We start from the raw sequence: 17,215 nt of genomic DNA on the forward strand, positions 1-17,215 counted from the left end.
TCTTGCTCCGGTCATTAATTTTATTTGTAAATTTATGTAGATTGAAACATTCCTTCAACGACAAAATATAATGTTCGAAAAAAAATTGTTTGGAAAGCGATGCTTGCAAAAAGTTCCTTAAAAACATAGACATTATTGAGATGTTTTTTCAGGAGTTCCCACTGCCAAATACATAGATACCGAACACATAGAGGTACCTAAAGATTTTGAAAAAATAATCCATAGTTGTTTTGAAAAGTAATTAAGCTCTACTAGTGTCTAAGATATAGAGTAATTCTCTACGAGCGATAGAAATATAGAGGCTACGATTCCTTTGAAGGTACACGTAGTTAAGCAACGTATTATCGCATTCATCGAAATGAAAGGTGAAGTCTTCGGTATGATAAATAAATTTTATGTTTAATAAAGGGTTATAATAATATTAATTGATTATGATAAAAGTAGTTGAATGCTTATTATTACAATACAACAGCAGTTTTTCAAAACTACGATGATTATTTATGATAAAAATTTATCATGATAAAAATTTATTTTGTACATTTTATATATATATATATATATATATATATATATATATATATATATATATATATATATATATATATATATATATATATATATATATATATATATATTTAGGTGTTTCAAAAAAATGGTCATGTCTGAAAAAAAAGAGTCCAAGCCTATTATCTGCTCAGGCCATGATTTAGTACTAAAAAATTTTTGAAAATCCTAAGAGTCCCTTCAGGGTGTAAAATGGCCAATTTTCAGGGCGTTTTGTATCATTTTTAAAACAGATTGTAGGAAGTATTAAAATTATTATTTTTTTTATGTTTTTGTTTGTAAAGATTATTTAATCAAAATAAAATGGGCTCAGATATATTTAAAGATATATTTTCTGTAATCAATAGTCAAAACCATGCGATTTTTACTCTAATTTAAAAAAAAATTATAAAACTGGAAAAAATGTTTAATCAATATTAAAGTTTTGTTTTAAATTAAAATACAACAATCCCAGAAATTTTATGATTCTCTCTATTCTTTCTTAAAAAATTGTAATGAACAAAATAACATAAGAAAGAAGAATTTATTTGTTCCAGCGAATTTTTTGTAATTTAGTTTTTCCTGCCCTTTCTATTTCACTTATGATTAGTAAAAAGACAGATTCCCTTCCTAATCTTCCCAGAATTTGCTCTGTTTATTTGGTCTTGAACTAACTTAAGCCCTCCCAGAGAAGTTATTAACATCAAGTAATTTGAATGTTGCTCTAAATTCTAGATAAAAATTGTTTAATTTCCAAAATTTTAGAGGAGTCTTCATTCACTGAGTTTCTGCCTTTCCATGACGAAGCATGTCAAAAATTAGCCACGACTTTTCTGTTGTTAATGAAATCAAACTTGAAGGCTCATCTTGACTGAAGTTGAGACTATTCAATATAGCTTAGTTCATTATCTGGCGTTCCAAAGGAAAATTGTCACGTGGATATCTTTGTAAACTATCCAGTCTTTCGGCCTAATCACCACATTCCTTACATTCTTTATCTGCTTGGGAAAAAATTACAAAAGTGGAATCCAGATACTAAGTATACCTGAGAAGAAAGCTTGAAACAGCTCGAAAGCCAAAAAGATCCCATTTTTAAAACCTTTTGCTAATAAGCTTTCATTTAATTATTTTATATTAATTATATTAATTATCATTCTAATTCATTTAATTTGCTAATAAGCTTTCATATCCTAATAAAAAGTATTAATTATCATTTTGAATCACTTTAATCAATAATGAGCTTTCTAACTTGTTAATATAATATTAAAAGACCGTATACCTGTGTTGGGGCCAAAGAACCTAGCTCTGTTTTTAGAGACTACTATGTATATAAAAGACAACTAAATATAGCCATAGCAGTTATTTCTTTTTTGTGTTTGTCAATCAGGTTCTAAAAGTTATTCATTAAAGATACAATTTTAAATAGTATAAACCTTTTCCAATAAATCTTTGTTGTAAACATAAGTTTAGGCAGTATACAACAGTCATACAGATCAAATAGGTATAAAAGAAGAATTTTTGCTAGAACAACCTACGAAAACCTTCATTTTTGCTTCACTGTTTGTAGAGATAATATTGAATTATTTCTTTAGCAGTTGTAAATTTTTTTTTTTAGCGGTATTTCATTAATTTTTTAAATATATAAGACAAAAGAAAATTTATAAAATATATTTTAAGAAAACATTATTTACTAAAAAAAGTTAAAAACTTTATTATAAAAAAAAAGTTCTGTGTAAAAATATTTTTATTTGGTATTTATGGGTTTTAAGATTTTGGAAATAACTTTTATAAGTTTAAATTTTTTTTTGAACAAAAAAAATTTATTTTGAATAAATAAGTCTTTGCAAACATAAATAAAAAAATAATAATTGAAAAAATTCATGTTAAGACTTCCTACAAATAGTTTTAAAAATGGTACCAAATGCCCTTAAAGTTGCCCTTTTTACTCCCTGAAGGGACCCTTAGGATTTTCAAAAAATAAAAAAAATCATTAGTATTTAATCATGGTCTGGGCATACGATATACTAAGGCTCTTTTTTGTTTTCAAACAAGACTTTTTTTAAAACACCCTAATATATGTATTTCTCTCTCTCTCTCTCTCTCTCTCTCTCTCTCTCTCTCTCTCTCTCTCTCTCTCTCTCTCTCTCTCTCTCTCTCTCTCTCTCTCTCTCTCTCTCTCTCTCTCTCTCTCTCTCTCTCTCTCTCTCTCTCTCTCTCTCTCTCTCTCTATATATATATATATATATATATATATATATATATATATATATATATATATATATATATATATATATATATATATATAAATCGTTATATAATCATTGTATAAAAAAAATTCGACGAATTCAATAAATTAATTTTTAAAGACAACATTATATGAACATTAAAATAACATAAATTTTGGGAACGAACAAAACACAAATTTTATTTAGTCCACAATTCACGAAAAATGTATTGATTTGGTCGAAACAGTGTTGTCCAGGTTAGAAGAACTCTCTAGACATAAATTCATAAAAAAACATATAAATATATAGATTTACACATATTTTTGCGGAGGTAAATCATACTCTTAAAATAATTAGGGAAAAACAATCAAAAAAGTGACGCAATATATTAACTTAAAAACTTACGATCAAATATTGTCATGTTTTGATTTGGAATGCTTTGAGTTGAAGATGACGTCATATAATTTTTAATATTAAAAGTTGTCCAGCATTTCTTCAACTCGTTGTTTCGCAGAGTATAGAATACAAAGATAAAAAGTCCTTGCAAAGAGTTAAATATACAAAATAACCATTGAAATATGTTCCGAAAACTTCCAACAGCTAAAATTGCAAACAGCCAAGTTACGCCAATCAAAATAGAAAACCCAAAAGCTATTCTAACATTAGCAAAACCAGGATTTTTTTTCGATGAATGACCTTCAGTTAATTTCGAAGAATGCACAATTCCCTTTTGAACCAACACAAGGATTACAATATTGCTCAAAAGAGCAATACATACTGGTAACAGAACTGCAAAATAAAACGGAACGCCTTGGACAACGCATCTAATAAAAAGTTAACACTTACATTTTATTATACAAATATCATTGCAAATCAATTTTTTTGAAATAAAGAATAAAATAAAAAACAAAACATAAATTAAAAAAATAAAAAGGAAAACAATTGTGTATGGGGTCCTTCATAAAGTACGTACACCAAAAATTTAGAAATTTGACTCTCCCTCTCTCTGTTGCCATGCGTACTTTTAAGTCCCCACCCCAAAAAAGTACGAACACATTTGAACCCAAACACACTTTTTTTTTCATTAAAAAAATTTCACATAAATTTTGAATATGTATAAATAGAGAATTTTTTTTTAATAAGAATTTGCGCTTTTAAAGCTCATCATATCCACCACCCCCATCGATAAGTTTAATAAATGCTTTTTGCAGATCCCTCCACCCCTTAGATACTTTATACGACCCCAAAGCACTTGGTTTTCGACACAGGATTCCGATTTAAAAGACATATATGTCTTCATATATATATATATATATATATATATATATATATATATATATATATATATATATATATATATATATATATATATATATATATGTATATATATATATATATATATATATACATATATATATATATATATATATATATATATATACATATATATATATATATATATATATACATATATATATATATATATATATATATATATATATATATATATATATATATATACATATACACAGAGAGAGAAAGAAAGAGAGAGAGAGAGAGAGAAAGAGAGAGAGAGAGAGAGAGAGAGAGAGAGAGAGAGAGAGAGAGAGAGAGGAGAGTAAACTGGGGTAAGAGTAAATTGAAAAAAAAGGTGAACGGTTTAGCAATTTTGTTTCTTATCCATTTATTGAAAGCTAAAACAAAAAATCTTTAAAAATGCGAAGCACCGTTTTGTAGAAAATTTTGTCCTCTATCTAAAGGTGTAAAAATCAGTTTTCATCATCCTCAACTGAGACTGTTCATCATCCTCATTCCAGTCTATATCATCATTTAACATCAGTCAGCATCAAACTCCAACGATTCGCCAACTTCAAAATTTAACAGCAACACCAGTGATTCCTGCTCAAACGTATCAAATGTTGCAACACTTCACAGAAAAACTCGAAGGCAATTTGAAGAATGTTCTACAACGTCACCATATTAACAAGCAAAAAAAACCTAAAAGAGTCAGCATTCCGAGAGTTGAAGGCCAGTGTCAAAGTACATCTGAGGTGCTCGAGAAACTAAAGCAAGATGATGAGGCTAAAAAGTCAAAGCAACTAAAGAAACGCAAAATTTGCTTCGGTGAAGCTTCAGATGAAACTCAGCAAGTGCAACGTTCAAAAAAATCGAGACAAGACAAAGACATCAAAAGGTGCAAAAAGTGTCGCAGAGTTTGGGAAGAAGCATTGCCAACTCAAAACAAAATGTGGTACCAATGTCTTGGGTTTGTTGATCGTGTTTACCCAAAAAATACAAAATAGGTGAAGAGTTTTTTAGCATGAAAAATGCGAACCTGCTTCTGCAGATGAAACAACTCTTTTTTTTTAATTTGTAAATAGTTTTTTTCGTATATTTGATTAAATAGTTTTTTGTCAACTTAACTTCTAATAAGATTAGTTTTCATTTTATTCTTAATTAATTTTGCTTTATTTTCTTATTTAGTTTTGATTTCCTTAATATCTTAAAAAATTGTTAATAAAAATTAACTAGTTTACTTTTCCCCAATTATAAGGGGAAAAGTAAACATTTTTTTTCTTCATAAAAATCAATTTTTTTAAAGATTTTCAAAATGTTTTTTCTTAATTTTTTATATATTTATATAATGTAAAAAATTCTCTTTAAAACAAAAGAAAATAAACATAAAATATAATTTCTTTAAAAAAATATTTGAATTTGAAGCTAAACCGTTTACTCTTACCCCAGTTTACTCTCTATATATAGATTTATTTATTTTAATAAGGTTAAATTACGCATCAATTTATGTGTTCGTTTGGCCGAGAGGTCAAAGCTAGCGATTCCGCGGCGGAGATCTGAGATCATATCACAGTCAAGTCATGATTTACTTTTTATTTAAAAAAAATTTATTTTACTAATGACGAATTAAATAAAAATAAAATTTTTTAAGGGTCGACGTTTTATTCAGTCATCCCTATTTAGCAAGTCTGTGAAAAACGAGTCTTAAGTGAGATTAGTAATATTAAAAACAAAACCTAAAACCCAGTGCCGGGGGTAGGCTTCCCATACCCCCTAAATAAGGAGTGGTGGGGAGAGGTTCAAGCAAATTTATGGATCCTTTTGCAAAGTTGAGGAGCTTTTTATTTTAGCAATACCTAGCGGTAAAATTTGGAAGATTTTGAGATCCTAATGACAGTTTTTTTTTTAGAGGAGAGGGGGGGGGCCTCAGACCCTATAGCCACGGCACTACTAAAACCTGTTTTTTGCGGACTCAAAAATGGGGTTGACTGAAAACCAACTTCGCTTTACTCAGAGCCAGTATAAAAAGGGTGGCATGTGTGTGCATTGAGGAACATTATACTCTTGACTCCCCTATGCCATACATCTTTTCATGTTGGCAAACTAGGATCTTTAGTCAAAACCTTTAATTAATGAGCAAGTAAATGTGAACTGCCACCTCAATTTTTTGCGTTTGCCCTAAATTATGTACCCCCTCGGTAGGTACGTAATTTATGGATGGCCCCTATAATAACTATACAAGTATATAAAAGTATATATTTCAAATACGGTGATTTAAGAACAACTTACATTTGTGGCTTATTTTTAGTTGCTGGACCTAAAGCATCAGGTTTTATGATACCTGTTGTAACTGTTACAATAAGTGGCACACCTAAAAAATGTAATTAAAGATTATGTATAAAATTTAAAACTTAATATACATATACATATATATAGATATATATACATATACATATATATATATATATATATATATATATATATATATATATATATATATATATATATATATATATATATACATATATATATATATATATATATATATATATATATATATTTATAAATATATATATATATATATATATATATAAATATATGTATATATATATATATATACATATACATAGATATATATATATATATATATAGATATATATATATAAATATGTATATATATATATATATATATATATATATATATATATATATATATATATATATATATATATATATATATATATATATATTATATATATACAGGCACTCTTGATCTTTGCTTCAAACAGTTTTTGATATTTCAAAAAAAAAGATAATATAGCAAAAATTTCTTGAATTGCTGTGAAGCGAGCAAAGAGTCCACCAATCACAGAATCAAGAATGTGATAAAAAAAACCATTTTTTCCATTCATCATATTGCTCCCCAGAAAAATCTTTGCGCTTCACTTTTTGGTGAATTGGAAATCCTGAACTAATTTTTGCAGTATCTGAAGCTAATTTGACTTTTTCTGAAATTATTAGACACTCCTCCCAAACAGATTTGAGGTGACTAATTAATGCTTAAATATTTTTTACCTTGGTATAAATAGTTGATTTTCTTGCCTGAATAACCTGGTTGCAGCGATCAATCATTGTAAAGACTTTCATACAAATTCCGCACATAAGAACACATTTAAAGGAGTTCATATATTTCAAGGCACCTCTAATCTAAGTCCTCTAATCTAAGCACCTCTAATCTATGAAGATTCAATGATTCGGCTTAAGTGATGGAGGAAGGGCGAATGCTCTCAATTTTCTTAGTTTATTGTGTTCCAGATTGCCTATGCAAAGACACACCATGCAGCCACTTTTACAATATTTCCCAGCGTTGTGGACTAGCAGAGAAGATTGCATATTCGGTTTGAACAGTTCCAAAGTAAGTCTCAGCATCTGTACAGCTTAAGACAGCAGTTTGTCTACACAAATTAAATGAAAGACAACCACAGGGTGAGAATATAAACAATAGATTATTCTTTTGTAGAACCGTTTAAACACCCTTATATGTTGGCTCCATTTTTATAGCCTTGGCTACAGTAATCTTCAAAACAAATTTTTAAAGTTTCCAAAGTTTCCAGAATTAATCCTTTAATATTAGATGCAGTCTTTTTGGTACAACCTGCAAAGATCAAAAACTGCTCTTCAAGGTTCAAGGTTCTTCTTTAACTACATATCAAATGACAAACAGTTTGTTCAATATGGTTCACATCAGGAGAAACATTAACCATGATTGAAAAATACTTTGCAGATTTGTATTCTTCTATAATTTGCCTGCTAACCTAAGCTGCACAAAGCCAATGAATTTATTTTTAGAACAGATTAATAGGTAATGCGCCAGAAGCCATTGACCCTTGTCCTGTGATTGTTTAACATTCATCACATGTTACTTGAGAATCGGGTTATAATTCGAAATCAGTTCCAGCAACCCTAAGAAAATTCCATTATGAGAATCTCCAATAAGGTTAGATTTTCCAAAAAAAGCCAATCCATTGTCATCAAGAAATAGAATAGCAACTAAGCTAATTCCGTTCATGTTCAATTAACTGATCAGTTTTCATTCAATATATATATATATATATATATAACCTTTGAAAGTCATTTTCTTGTTATACAATAAAATGTATGTAAAATTCAATAAATACGGCTGCGTAAAAACTTTTTTGAAAAAATATTTTTTTTGTTTTTATTTTAATATACATTATTCGGTATTTCGCTGGTCTATTGTGATCAGTGTCATCAAGTATAATAAATAAAAATCATTACAAAAAAAATCGCTGCAACAAAAGCAAACCATTAAAAAGACAATATTAAAAAGAACATGAGAAAATAGAAAATAGGATTTAAATGTTGACACCAGATAATCTAATTAAAAATGGTCCCCAAGCTTTTGTTGTCAAGTTATCACTATCATCCCTATTAAGAACATTTTCTCCACTTTCCAACTCTTGTCAAACTTTAGCTTTGTTTATTCATTTCCAGTGATTCTCAAATATTTCAAATATAATTATGAATATATTGGAGCGGATATGGTTTTTAAAATATAACCAGTCAAACATACCTTGGCATGATTTAGAATGTTCAGTAGCACCTGAACTGGCTCATTTTCCTTTTATACTATTTTTCTGGTGTTCAATGCATCTTGATATAATTTTCTTTTTGGTTTTGCCAATGTATATAGAGTTGCATGAAAATTGTATTTGGTAGAGGCCTGAGTCTGTATATGGAGGAAGTTTTTTTGTATTGTTGCAGAATATGTTGTTTAAATTTGGAGCTGATGTGAATATAACTTTTATGTTTTATTTTTTAATTCTTTTCTAAGTTTAGGACCAAGAATTGGTATCCATGGTAGTTTTATAAATGGTTGGTTGTCAGTTGGTTGATAATTGGTATTTTTTAAATCTATTTTTATATAGTCTCTGGCGATATTAGTTAAAAAATTATTCCTGTCGTGCCCTTTTTCAGATAGTTCAATCATAGTTTTATGATTATAAAATGTCAACAACTCTTTAAATGTTGTATTACTAAAATGTTGTTTGACAATATCAGTGTATGTTTCAATAGCAGCCAGATGTTTAAAAAACCCAATCAGGGCTACTTGTGACTTGTTGTTTCAAATGCACATTTTAAATCCAGTTCATAAACGTGATGACAGCGAGCAAAAAGTAGTAATACTCTGCCTAGTTTTTGTTCCAAAAACGTGCAAGCCCCTTTTAATGGCCCTGTATTAGACGCTGTTGTGTCACAGCACATTTGTACTTTGTCATCAAGATTCTAGTCATAAAGTGCGTTTAACACAGCTTCAGCTTAATCTGCGCCAGAAGAGCTCTCCAGTTTGAGTACAGCCAGCAGTTGTTCTTTTTCTCCAAATGAAATTAGAATTGCCAGACTTTCTTCTTTAAAACTTCTTACGCCCATTCCAGGTAATAATTTTTCATCCCAAAAAACGTTCACCATTTCAGGCATATTATTCTTAAAATTTATAGATTTTATAGATTCCGCTCTGTCTTTTCTATTTGTGTGCAAATGCATTAAATTTACAATTTGTTTATCGAGAAATCATCACAGCTCAGATCTAGTGCTTCTACTACAGCCTGAAGTATATAGACAGAATCCTTTATGCTTAAAATGTGATAAAATTTTTTTCCTTTTTTTGTTGTAGTTTCAGAACTTACTAATTGAGAGGTTAATAGTAAGGGTTCCTCAAGGCTTTTATTGATGCTGGTGTGTTGATCGTGATGTTCTTGCGTTTGTATAAAACCTTGTGTAGTAAGAGACAACACTTAACTCCTGAAACACATTTGCTAATGTCTTTTTTTTTCTTCTTTTAATTTTCTCTGTCTTGCCCTTTCATCTTTTTCGGTTAATAAGTGTGCTATATCAAATAAATTATCTAAATTGTTTTAAAAGTCCTGATCATGGTGCTTGTAAACATATTGTTTTTTTTTTAATTTTTTTGCAACTCTCTCCAAGCGTAGAAAAGATCTACAAGTTTTTTTAAACAGTACAAATACAATTCACTCTTAAATGACAGGATTTGCCCTTTCACTACCAGTGAATAACTAGGCAAATATTAAAAAAAAGCACAACTAGAACTTGGCGGTTAGACAGTGACTTTGCACCTGTTATTTCATAATTCACGTCACCAACTAAAAAAATATTTTTTCTATTGATTCTTAATTCCACTGCCGTTTCTTAAATGTAAAACAAAATGTGTTAGTCACAAGAATAACTGAATCAGTGTTTTCCAAACATGCAAATTTTTAAGCAAAAATAAGTAAATAAGCAAAAATGATAATAACTATCTATTTACAATTATTGTAAATAGATAATTACTATGTAATTAACAACTATTATCAAATTATCAAGATATTAATTATCTATTTTCAATTATCAATTTTGCAATTATTTAAAGTTATCAATTAACAAATAACGTGAGTAAGCATAACTATTGCGCAACGTGTATGAACATGATTCGACACAAGTCGGTACAGGTTATCGTACTCCAAATAAGGTAAAAATTTATTTTCAAATGTTTTAGAAGCAATGAACAAAACTAAGACCTATACATTAGAAAATAAAAACTTTGAAAAACAAGGGACATCCTTATATATATATATATATATATATATATATATATATATATATATATATATATTTATATATACATATATGTATATATATATGTGTATATATATATATATATATATATATATATTTATATATATATACATATGTGTGTATATATATATATATATATATATATATATATATATATATATATATATATATATATATATTATATATATATATATATATATATATATATATATATATGTATATATATATATATATATATATGTATATATATATATATGTATATATATATATATGTATATATATATATATATATGTATATATATATATATATATGACTGCGCAGATGGTGAGTCACCCAAGCAATTTGCTTGGGCCCCCAACAGTGCATATGATAACATACATATAGTACAAAATGTTCAATGCCACCAACAATAGAGCAAGCAAATTTTATCATAGTCAATAGATATAACGCTGATCTGAATAAGTTTTTGTTTAAATCTTATTTAACTTTTTAGCTTATCTATTTAGCTGACCTTGAATTTTGTCGTAAAACTTATTTTGTGATCAAATTTAGTGCAAAACAAACTTTTAAAATGCCATACTTATAAGAGTATTTTTACAGGCAATTTACTTGATTGAATCTAATAACTTGCTTTCTGATTATTAATATGGATTTTAATCTTATCGCTCTACAGCTGATTTAATCTTATCGCTCTACAGCTGATTTGCAAATCAGCTGTAGAGCGATAAGATTAAAATCCATATTAATAATCAGAAAGTAAGTTATTAGATTCAAGACAAGAGATTAAGTGTTTGTTAATTAAAGATTCAAAAACCTTGCTTATGATAGGAAGAAGACTAATGGGATGGTAGTTAAACAAGTCAGATTGCTCTCCAGAATTTTTGAAAATAAGGATATCAGATGCCGCTTTCCAGCATGCCGGAAAACAAGGCTCTGATAAGCAATTGTTAAATAGTTTTGAAAGTATAGATGACAGCTCCAGAGAACTTCTGAGAGATTAAGGCTATCACTCTTGACATTTCCAAAGCTTTTGATAAAGTTTGGCATGCTGGTCTTTTCCATAAACTTTCTTCTAATGGTGTATCTGGTAACATCTTTAAGATTGAGTCCTTCCTTTCCAATCGTAGTATAAAAGTTGTCCTCAATGGACAGCTCTCTTCTTTGTATCCTGTAACTTCAGGGGTCCCTCAAGGTTCAATCCTTGGCCTTATACTCTTTTTAAAAATACATTAATGATCTTCCAGATATTCTCACATCTAAGGCGGCATTGTTCGCAGATGACGCTACCATTTATTCTTGTCATGATAAGAAGCAAACACTGTCTAATTGCTTGGAGAGGGTTCTGAGCTTGAAAAAGATCTCACTTCTGCTACAGCATTGGGCCCACAGTAGCTGGTGAACTTTAATTCAGATAAAACTTAATTTTTTCAGTCAATTTTTATTGCAATAGTTTAGATCTTCCTATATTTATGAATGGTGGTGTGCTCAATGAGTCATATACCCTTCATCTTCTAACTCTTACTTCCGATCTTTCTTGGAAACTATATATCAAAGGTTGCATCTTTTTATCGAGCTTGACACTTTCTTAATGCGGACTCTATTCTTTATCTCTATAAATCTCAAATCCGTCCTTGTATTAAATATTGTTGCCATATCTGGGGCAGATCTTCTAATGATGCCCTTTCTCTTTTAGACAAGGTGCAAAAATGCATTGTAAACATAGTTGGACCTGCTCTTGCAGCCAACCTCCAACCATTATTACATTGCCCTAATATTGCTTCTCTTTCTCTTTTCTACAGATACTATAATGGGCACTGCTCTAAAGAGCTAGCGTCTCTTGTGCCATCTACTAAAATTCATTGTGTAACTCGTCATTCAATTAAGTCTCATCTTTTTCCTGTGACTGTTCCTATGTGCTCCAAAAACTCTTATTCCCCTAGTTTTTTTCCTCGAACATCAGTTCTTTGGAATTCGCTTCCTTCATCTTGCTTTTCTGATTCATATAATTTGCAATCTTTTAAGTTGTCTGTCAATCATTATCTTGCTTTACAAAATTCACCTTTTCTCTTCCAGTAACTCACAACTCTTATAGTGGTTGCTTGCAGCCTTATTAGAAGCGAAGATAAAAAAAAATAAAAAAATAAATCAGGTTCCAATCTTTTAACCATTCTTTTATGTGCTTCTGCTTAGCACCTTTTCACTCTATTACATTTCTCTATGTTCTTTATTGTTTGCCTTCTTCCCAAGACTGCACTCTTTTAGATACAATTTCTGATCAAATTGACCATGCTCTCTCTCTTTACCCCTCTGACAGTATTGTTGTTATAGGTGACTTTAATGCTCATGACACTAAATAGCCAGGCTCTAACGCCACTGACACTGCTGGCACTAAAGTCTATAAATTCTGTATTTCTTAATCTCTTACTCAGTTAACTTTGTAACTCATTTTCCTGACAGCCCTTATCATTTACCTTCACTCTTTGATTTGTGTCTTGTCTCTGATCCCAGCTTGTGTTTAGTTTCTACTTTTTCTCCTCTAGATGATTCTAACCATGATCTCTTTAAATCTTTCATCTCGTACTTCCATTTCAGACTCACCCTATCATCGCACTACATACTATGGTAAAAGATTAGTACATCTGTCCAACAATATCTGTGGAGTATTCCAAGATCATCTGTACACTTTTTTCCAAGATCTGTATTTTTCTTTTACTATAACAACATCTGTTCAATATCATCTGAAAATACAACAACACCTAACAATATCTTTAGGAAGATTTAACTACATCTGGTAATTTTTCTCTAAGTCCAATAATATCTGAAAGAATTTTCTCCAGATGCAGTTACACTTGAAAAATTATTTATATGTAACTACATCTGGGTAAAATAATGCATTATTAGTTAATGTCTTTTTCCAGATGTAGTTGCATTTGGAAAAAGATATTAACTAATAATGCATTATTTTACCCAGATGTAGTTAAAAATCAAAGTCAGCTTTAGGGTAGTGGTATGGGGTAAAAACTGAGATTTTTACCGTGACCCCATACTACTACCCTAAAGCTGACTAGAATTTTTATTGTGGTTATGTTTGTGACCGTCCTTGGGTTGATGTTTTCTCTCTCACAGATGATAAATGTGCCTCCTACATAACCTCCTGGATTTAGGTAGAAATGGATGCTTTTATTCCTTCTAGTCAACTCCAAGTTAAGCCTCATTATACTCCATGGTTTTCAGCTACTTGTGCAGCTGCTATATCCAATTGTAATTATTTTTTTTCATCTTTCTCAAAAGAAACTCTCTTGAGAACAAACGACTATTTATTATTGCAAGATATTGATATAAAAAGGTACTGTCTGATGCTAAGCTCCATTATTCTCGGTTCACTTAATCTTGTATCTTATCTTAGAAGTTGGGCTCTAGAGATTTTTTCAAAATCTATAACAGCTTTGTTAACAAGCTTAGGACTAACATTCCATCTAAAGCCATATCTCAATTAAACTATTCTATGGCATGTGGTCCAGACAACATTCCTGTCATAGTCCAAAAAGCGTTTCTCCAGAACTCTCTTTAATTTTATTTAAACTACTTGATAAATGCTTGACTGAGTCATGTTTTTCTGCCTGCTGGAAAATAGCATCTGTTGTTCCAATTTTCGAAAACTCAGGTGAATATTCTGATCCTTTAATTATTGTCTGATTAGTCTTCTTTTATTCTGTTTTATTCTATGATTTTCTATCCTCTTGCTCTACAGCTGACTTGCTAACTGCTGTGACTGAAAGCTAACTGCTAACTGCTGTGACTGAAAAAAATTCATCATGCATTAGATGGAGGCAGAGAGGCTAGAGGAATTGCTCTTGATATATCTAAAGCTTTTGACAAAGTTTGGCATGCTGGTCTTCTCCATAAGTTTGTTTCATATGGTGTATCTGGGAAAGTTCTTGAGATTATCAAATCATTTCTTTCTAATTGCTTTATTAAAGTCATCCTTAAAGGCCAACACTCTTCTGCATTTCCAGTAACTTCTGGGGTACCTCAAGGTTCTAACCTTGGTCCTGTTTTGTTTCTTATCTACATTAATGATCTTCCTGACAACCTTACATCTAAAGTAGCTCTTTTTGCTGATGACTCAACTTTATACTTCAGTCTTGACAAAAAGTCCTCACTTTTCGATCGCTTAGAACAGGCACCCAATCTTGAATCTGATCTCACTTCTGTAACAGATTGGGGCTTTCAGTGGCTTGTAAATTTTAACTCCAACAAAACTCAGTTATTTACTGCAAATAACTATCGCAATACTGTCAACATTCCTATATTAATGAATGGCAATCTTCTCGCTAAGTCCTCTTCTTTACGTTTTCTTGAATTATCGTTTACTACTGACCTTTCATGTAAACTCGATTTAGAGTGCATTGGTATCACTCAAACAACTTCAACTTTGGGCCATAGGTAGATATTACCTTTGAGACAGTACCTCTTGAAATGCTAAGCATTTTTATTATTTTCTTCATTTGCTCTAAAAATTTTATACAAACACATAATGAGGGCTTTTTATCCATATAAACATTACAGCATTCATTTTTCTCCTCTGACAAAATATTACAACTCTTTAACAGTAGCGTGGTTTTTAAAATTACAGTCGCTTTTAGTCCAGCTATTTTTTTGAAGTGGTGCTTACATGTTCTATGTTTTTGAAGTGATGTCTACATGTTCTATCTTGTTTTAATTTATTAGTAAGAAAACTTGTTTTCTTACTAATTAAACTATAAAATGTTATTATTCAAGTTTAAGAACATATAATCTTTTTTTTATTTTTTATTTTATTTTTATAATTTACCTCCCCAAGGCCGAGAAGGCTACTACAGATGAGGAGGCTACTTATGGTTATAACCCTCTCTCAACTCTATAACTCCAAAACACGAACCTTGATGAACAAGACCGCTGCGCGGAAAAAAAAGTTGAGCGCGGTACTACCAGGGACGTAGTGGGAATTGAACTTGGAACCTCTCGCTTATAAAGCGAGCGCTTTTTTATTTTATAAATATTTTTACTAATATTCCCTTTTTCTATGATAATTGGCAAAGCATGGAGCTACACAGTCTTACATCACATTCTACACATTCATATCTTGAATCTTTTCAAATTTTGTATTTGTAACATACATCACAACTTCTCTGAGCATTTATCTTTTTTTCAGATGCTGGAACACATGAAGGAAAATGCCAACCAATTAGTCGTAAGGGGTTTTTTGCCACCGATATAGATCTATTTTATAGGCTGTTGACCATACTGTTGAACCATTGATGCAATTAACAGTATTCAAAACTTCAAAGGTTTTATATTACAACCCATTTTTTTACAAATTATTTGAGCATTGAAGGCTGCTTGTTAAAGGTTTAACAAGTGAAAACAACTATATTTTAAAGGAAAATCTTTTTATGTTTCACCAACATTTATACAAGCGATTTCGCATTTTTGTAATAAAGAATAATACAAAAAAAGTACTTACCGCTGGAAACTGATTCAACACACTTAAATGAAAATGATCTAATTGAAGTATTTTCTTGGCAGCTTATTTAAAAGCCTGGATTGCTATTCTTGTACAACAATTATAATTCTTTTAAACTTAACTAAATTAGTTATGCTTTTTTAATGCTTACATAATCTTTTTTTATTCAGTTTATGTTTGTTCTGCAAAATATTAAAAATGATTTTATCTACAAATGACAAGTCTAGAAAAAGAAAAAAAAGATAGAAACAATCTTGTTTGCATGCATATTATTTAGTATTGCAATCAATATTTCCACTCTAGGAACATCTTTACATTTTTAACCAAACAATATTCTTGATTACAAAAAGTTAAATTCTAAAATAAAATTAAAGTCTCAAAAAAATACTTCAAAACCAAATTTTTAAAGATTCTTTAAGTTAAACTTTACTGTTTTAAATCTTCAATTTGTTAGAAAAAAATGTAGAAAGTAAAAAATACAACTTTTCTAGAAGAAATTTTATTAGCTAATTAAATAACTTAAATTAATTGTTCAGAACATACTTCGTTTAAAAAAAAAATACATACCCCAAGCAAATGCTGCAGATTTCAACAAAAACTTATATGAGCTTAAAGAACCTCTAAAAACTTTGACAAACATTTGATAAAGGTTAAATGCTTCAACAGACATCCAGCAAAATGTTGACAAAAGAAAAAACTGGATAAGTGAAGCAACCACTTTACAAAAAACAGGAGGATTTGTTTTTTCAACAAAAGCCAAGAAGAGGATAAGTGTGACCATTAAATTACTGGAAAGTGCCACTAGTATTTTTGGTGCAAGCTGTGATCTAAGTTTCCTATTAAAGAAATCAAAAATAGTAATAAAAAAGTTAAAAGTTTACAAAATTAGAAGCACTTATAGTAAAAATTAAATAAATAATAATTAAAAAAAGTAAAAATGAAAAAAAGTAATTAAGGAAACTAATTAAATTTCATTCTTTTTTTAAAAAC

General features: G+C 29.4%; 1 protein-coding gene across 1 annotated transcript in view; it reads right to left on the reverse strand.

The window, feature by feature from the left end:
* Nucleotides 1–2,887: 2,887 nt before the first annotated feature.
* The window catches only part of LOC136072135 (adhesion G-protein coupled receptor G2-like), a 30,968-nt gene continuing 16,640 nt past the window's right edge, over nucleotides 2,888–17,215 (reverse strand). Inside the window, exons 9-12 of the mRNA XM_065820628.1 lie at nucleotides 16,793–17,061; nucleotides 6,354–6,435; nucleotides 3,174–3,592; nucleotides 2,888–3,039 (exon numbers count right to left, since the gene is read on the reverse strand). Coding sequence (XP_065676700.1) covers nucleotides 2,984–3,039; nucleotides 3,174–3,592; nucleotides 6,354–6,435; nucleotides 16,793–17,061 — 826 coding nt within the window. The 3' untranslated portion in view covers nucleotides 2,888–2,983. The remainder of the gene's footprint in view (nucleotides 3,040–3,173; nucleotides 3,593–6,353; nucleotides 6,436–16,792; nucleotides 17,062–17,215) is intronic.

This window comes from Hydra vulgaris, chromosome 15 (genome assembly GCF_038396675.1).
Source record: "Hydra vulgaris chromosome 15, alternate assembly HydraT2T_AEP".
NCBI lineage: Eukaryota > Metazoa > Cnidaria > Hydrozoa > Anthoathecata > Hydridae > Hydra > Hydra vulgaris.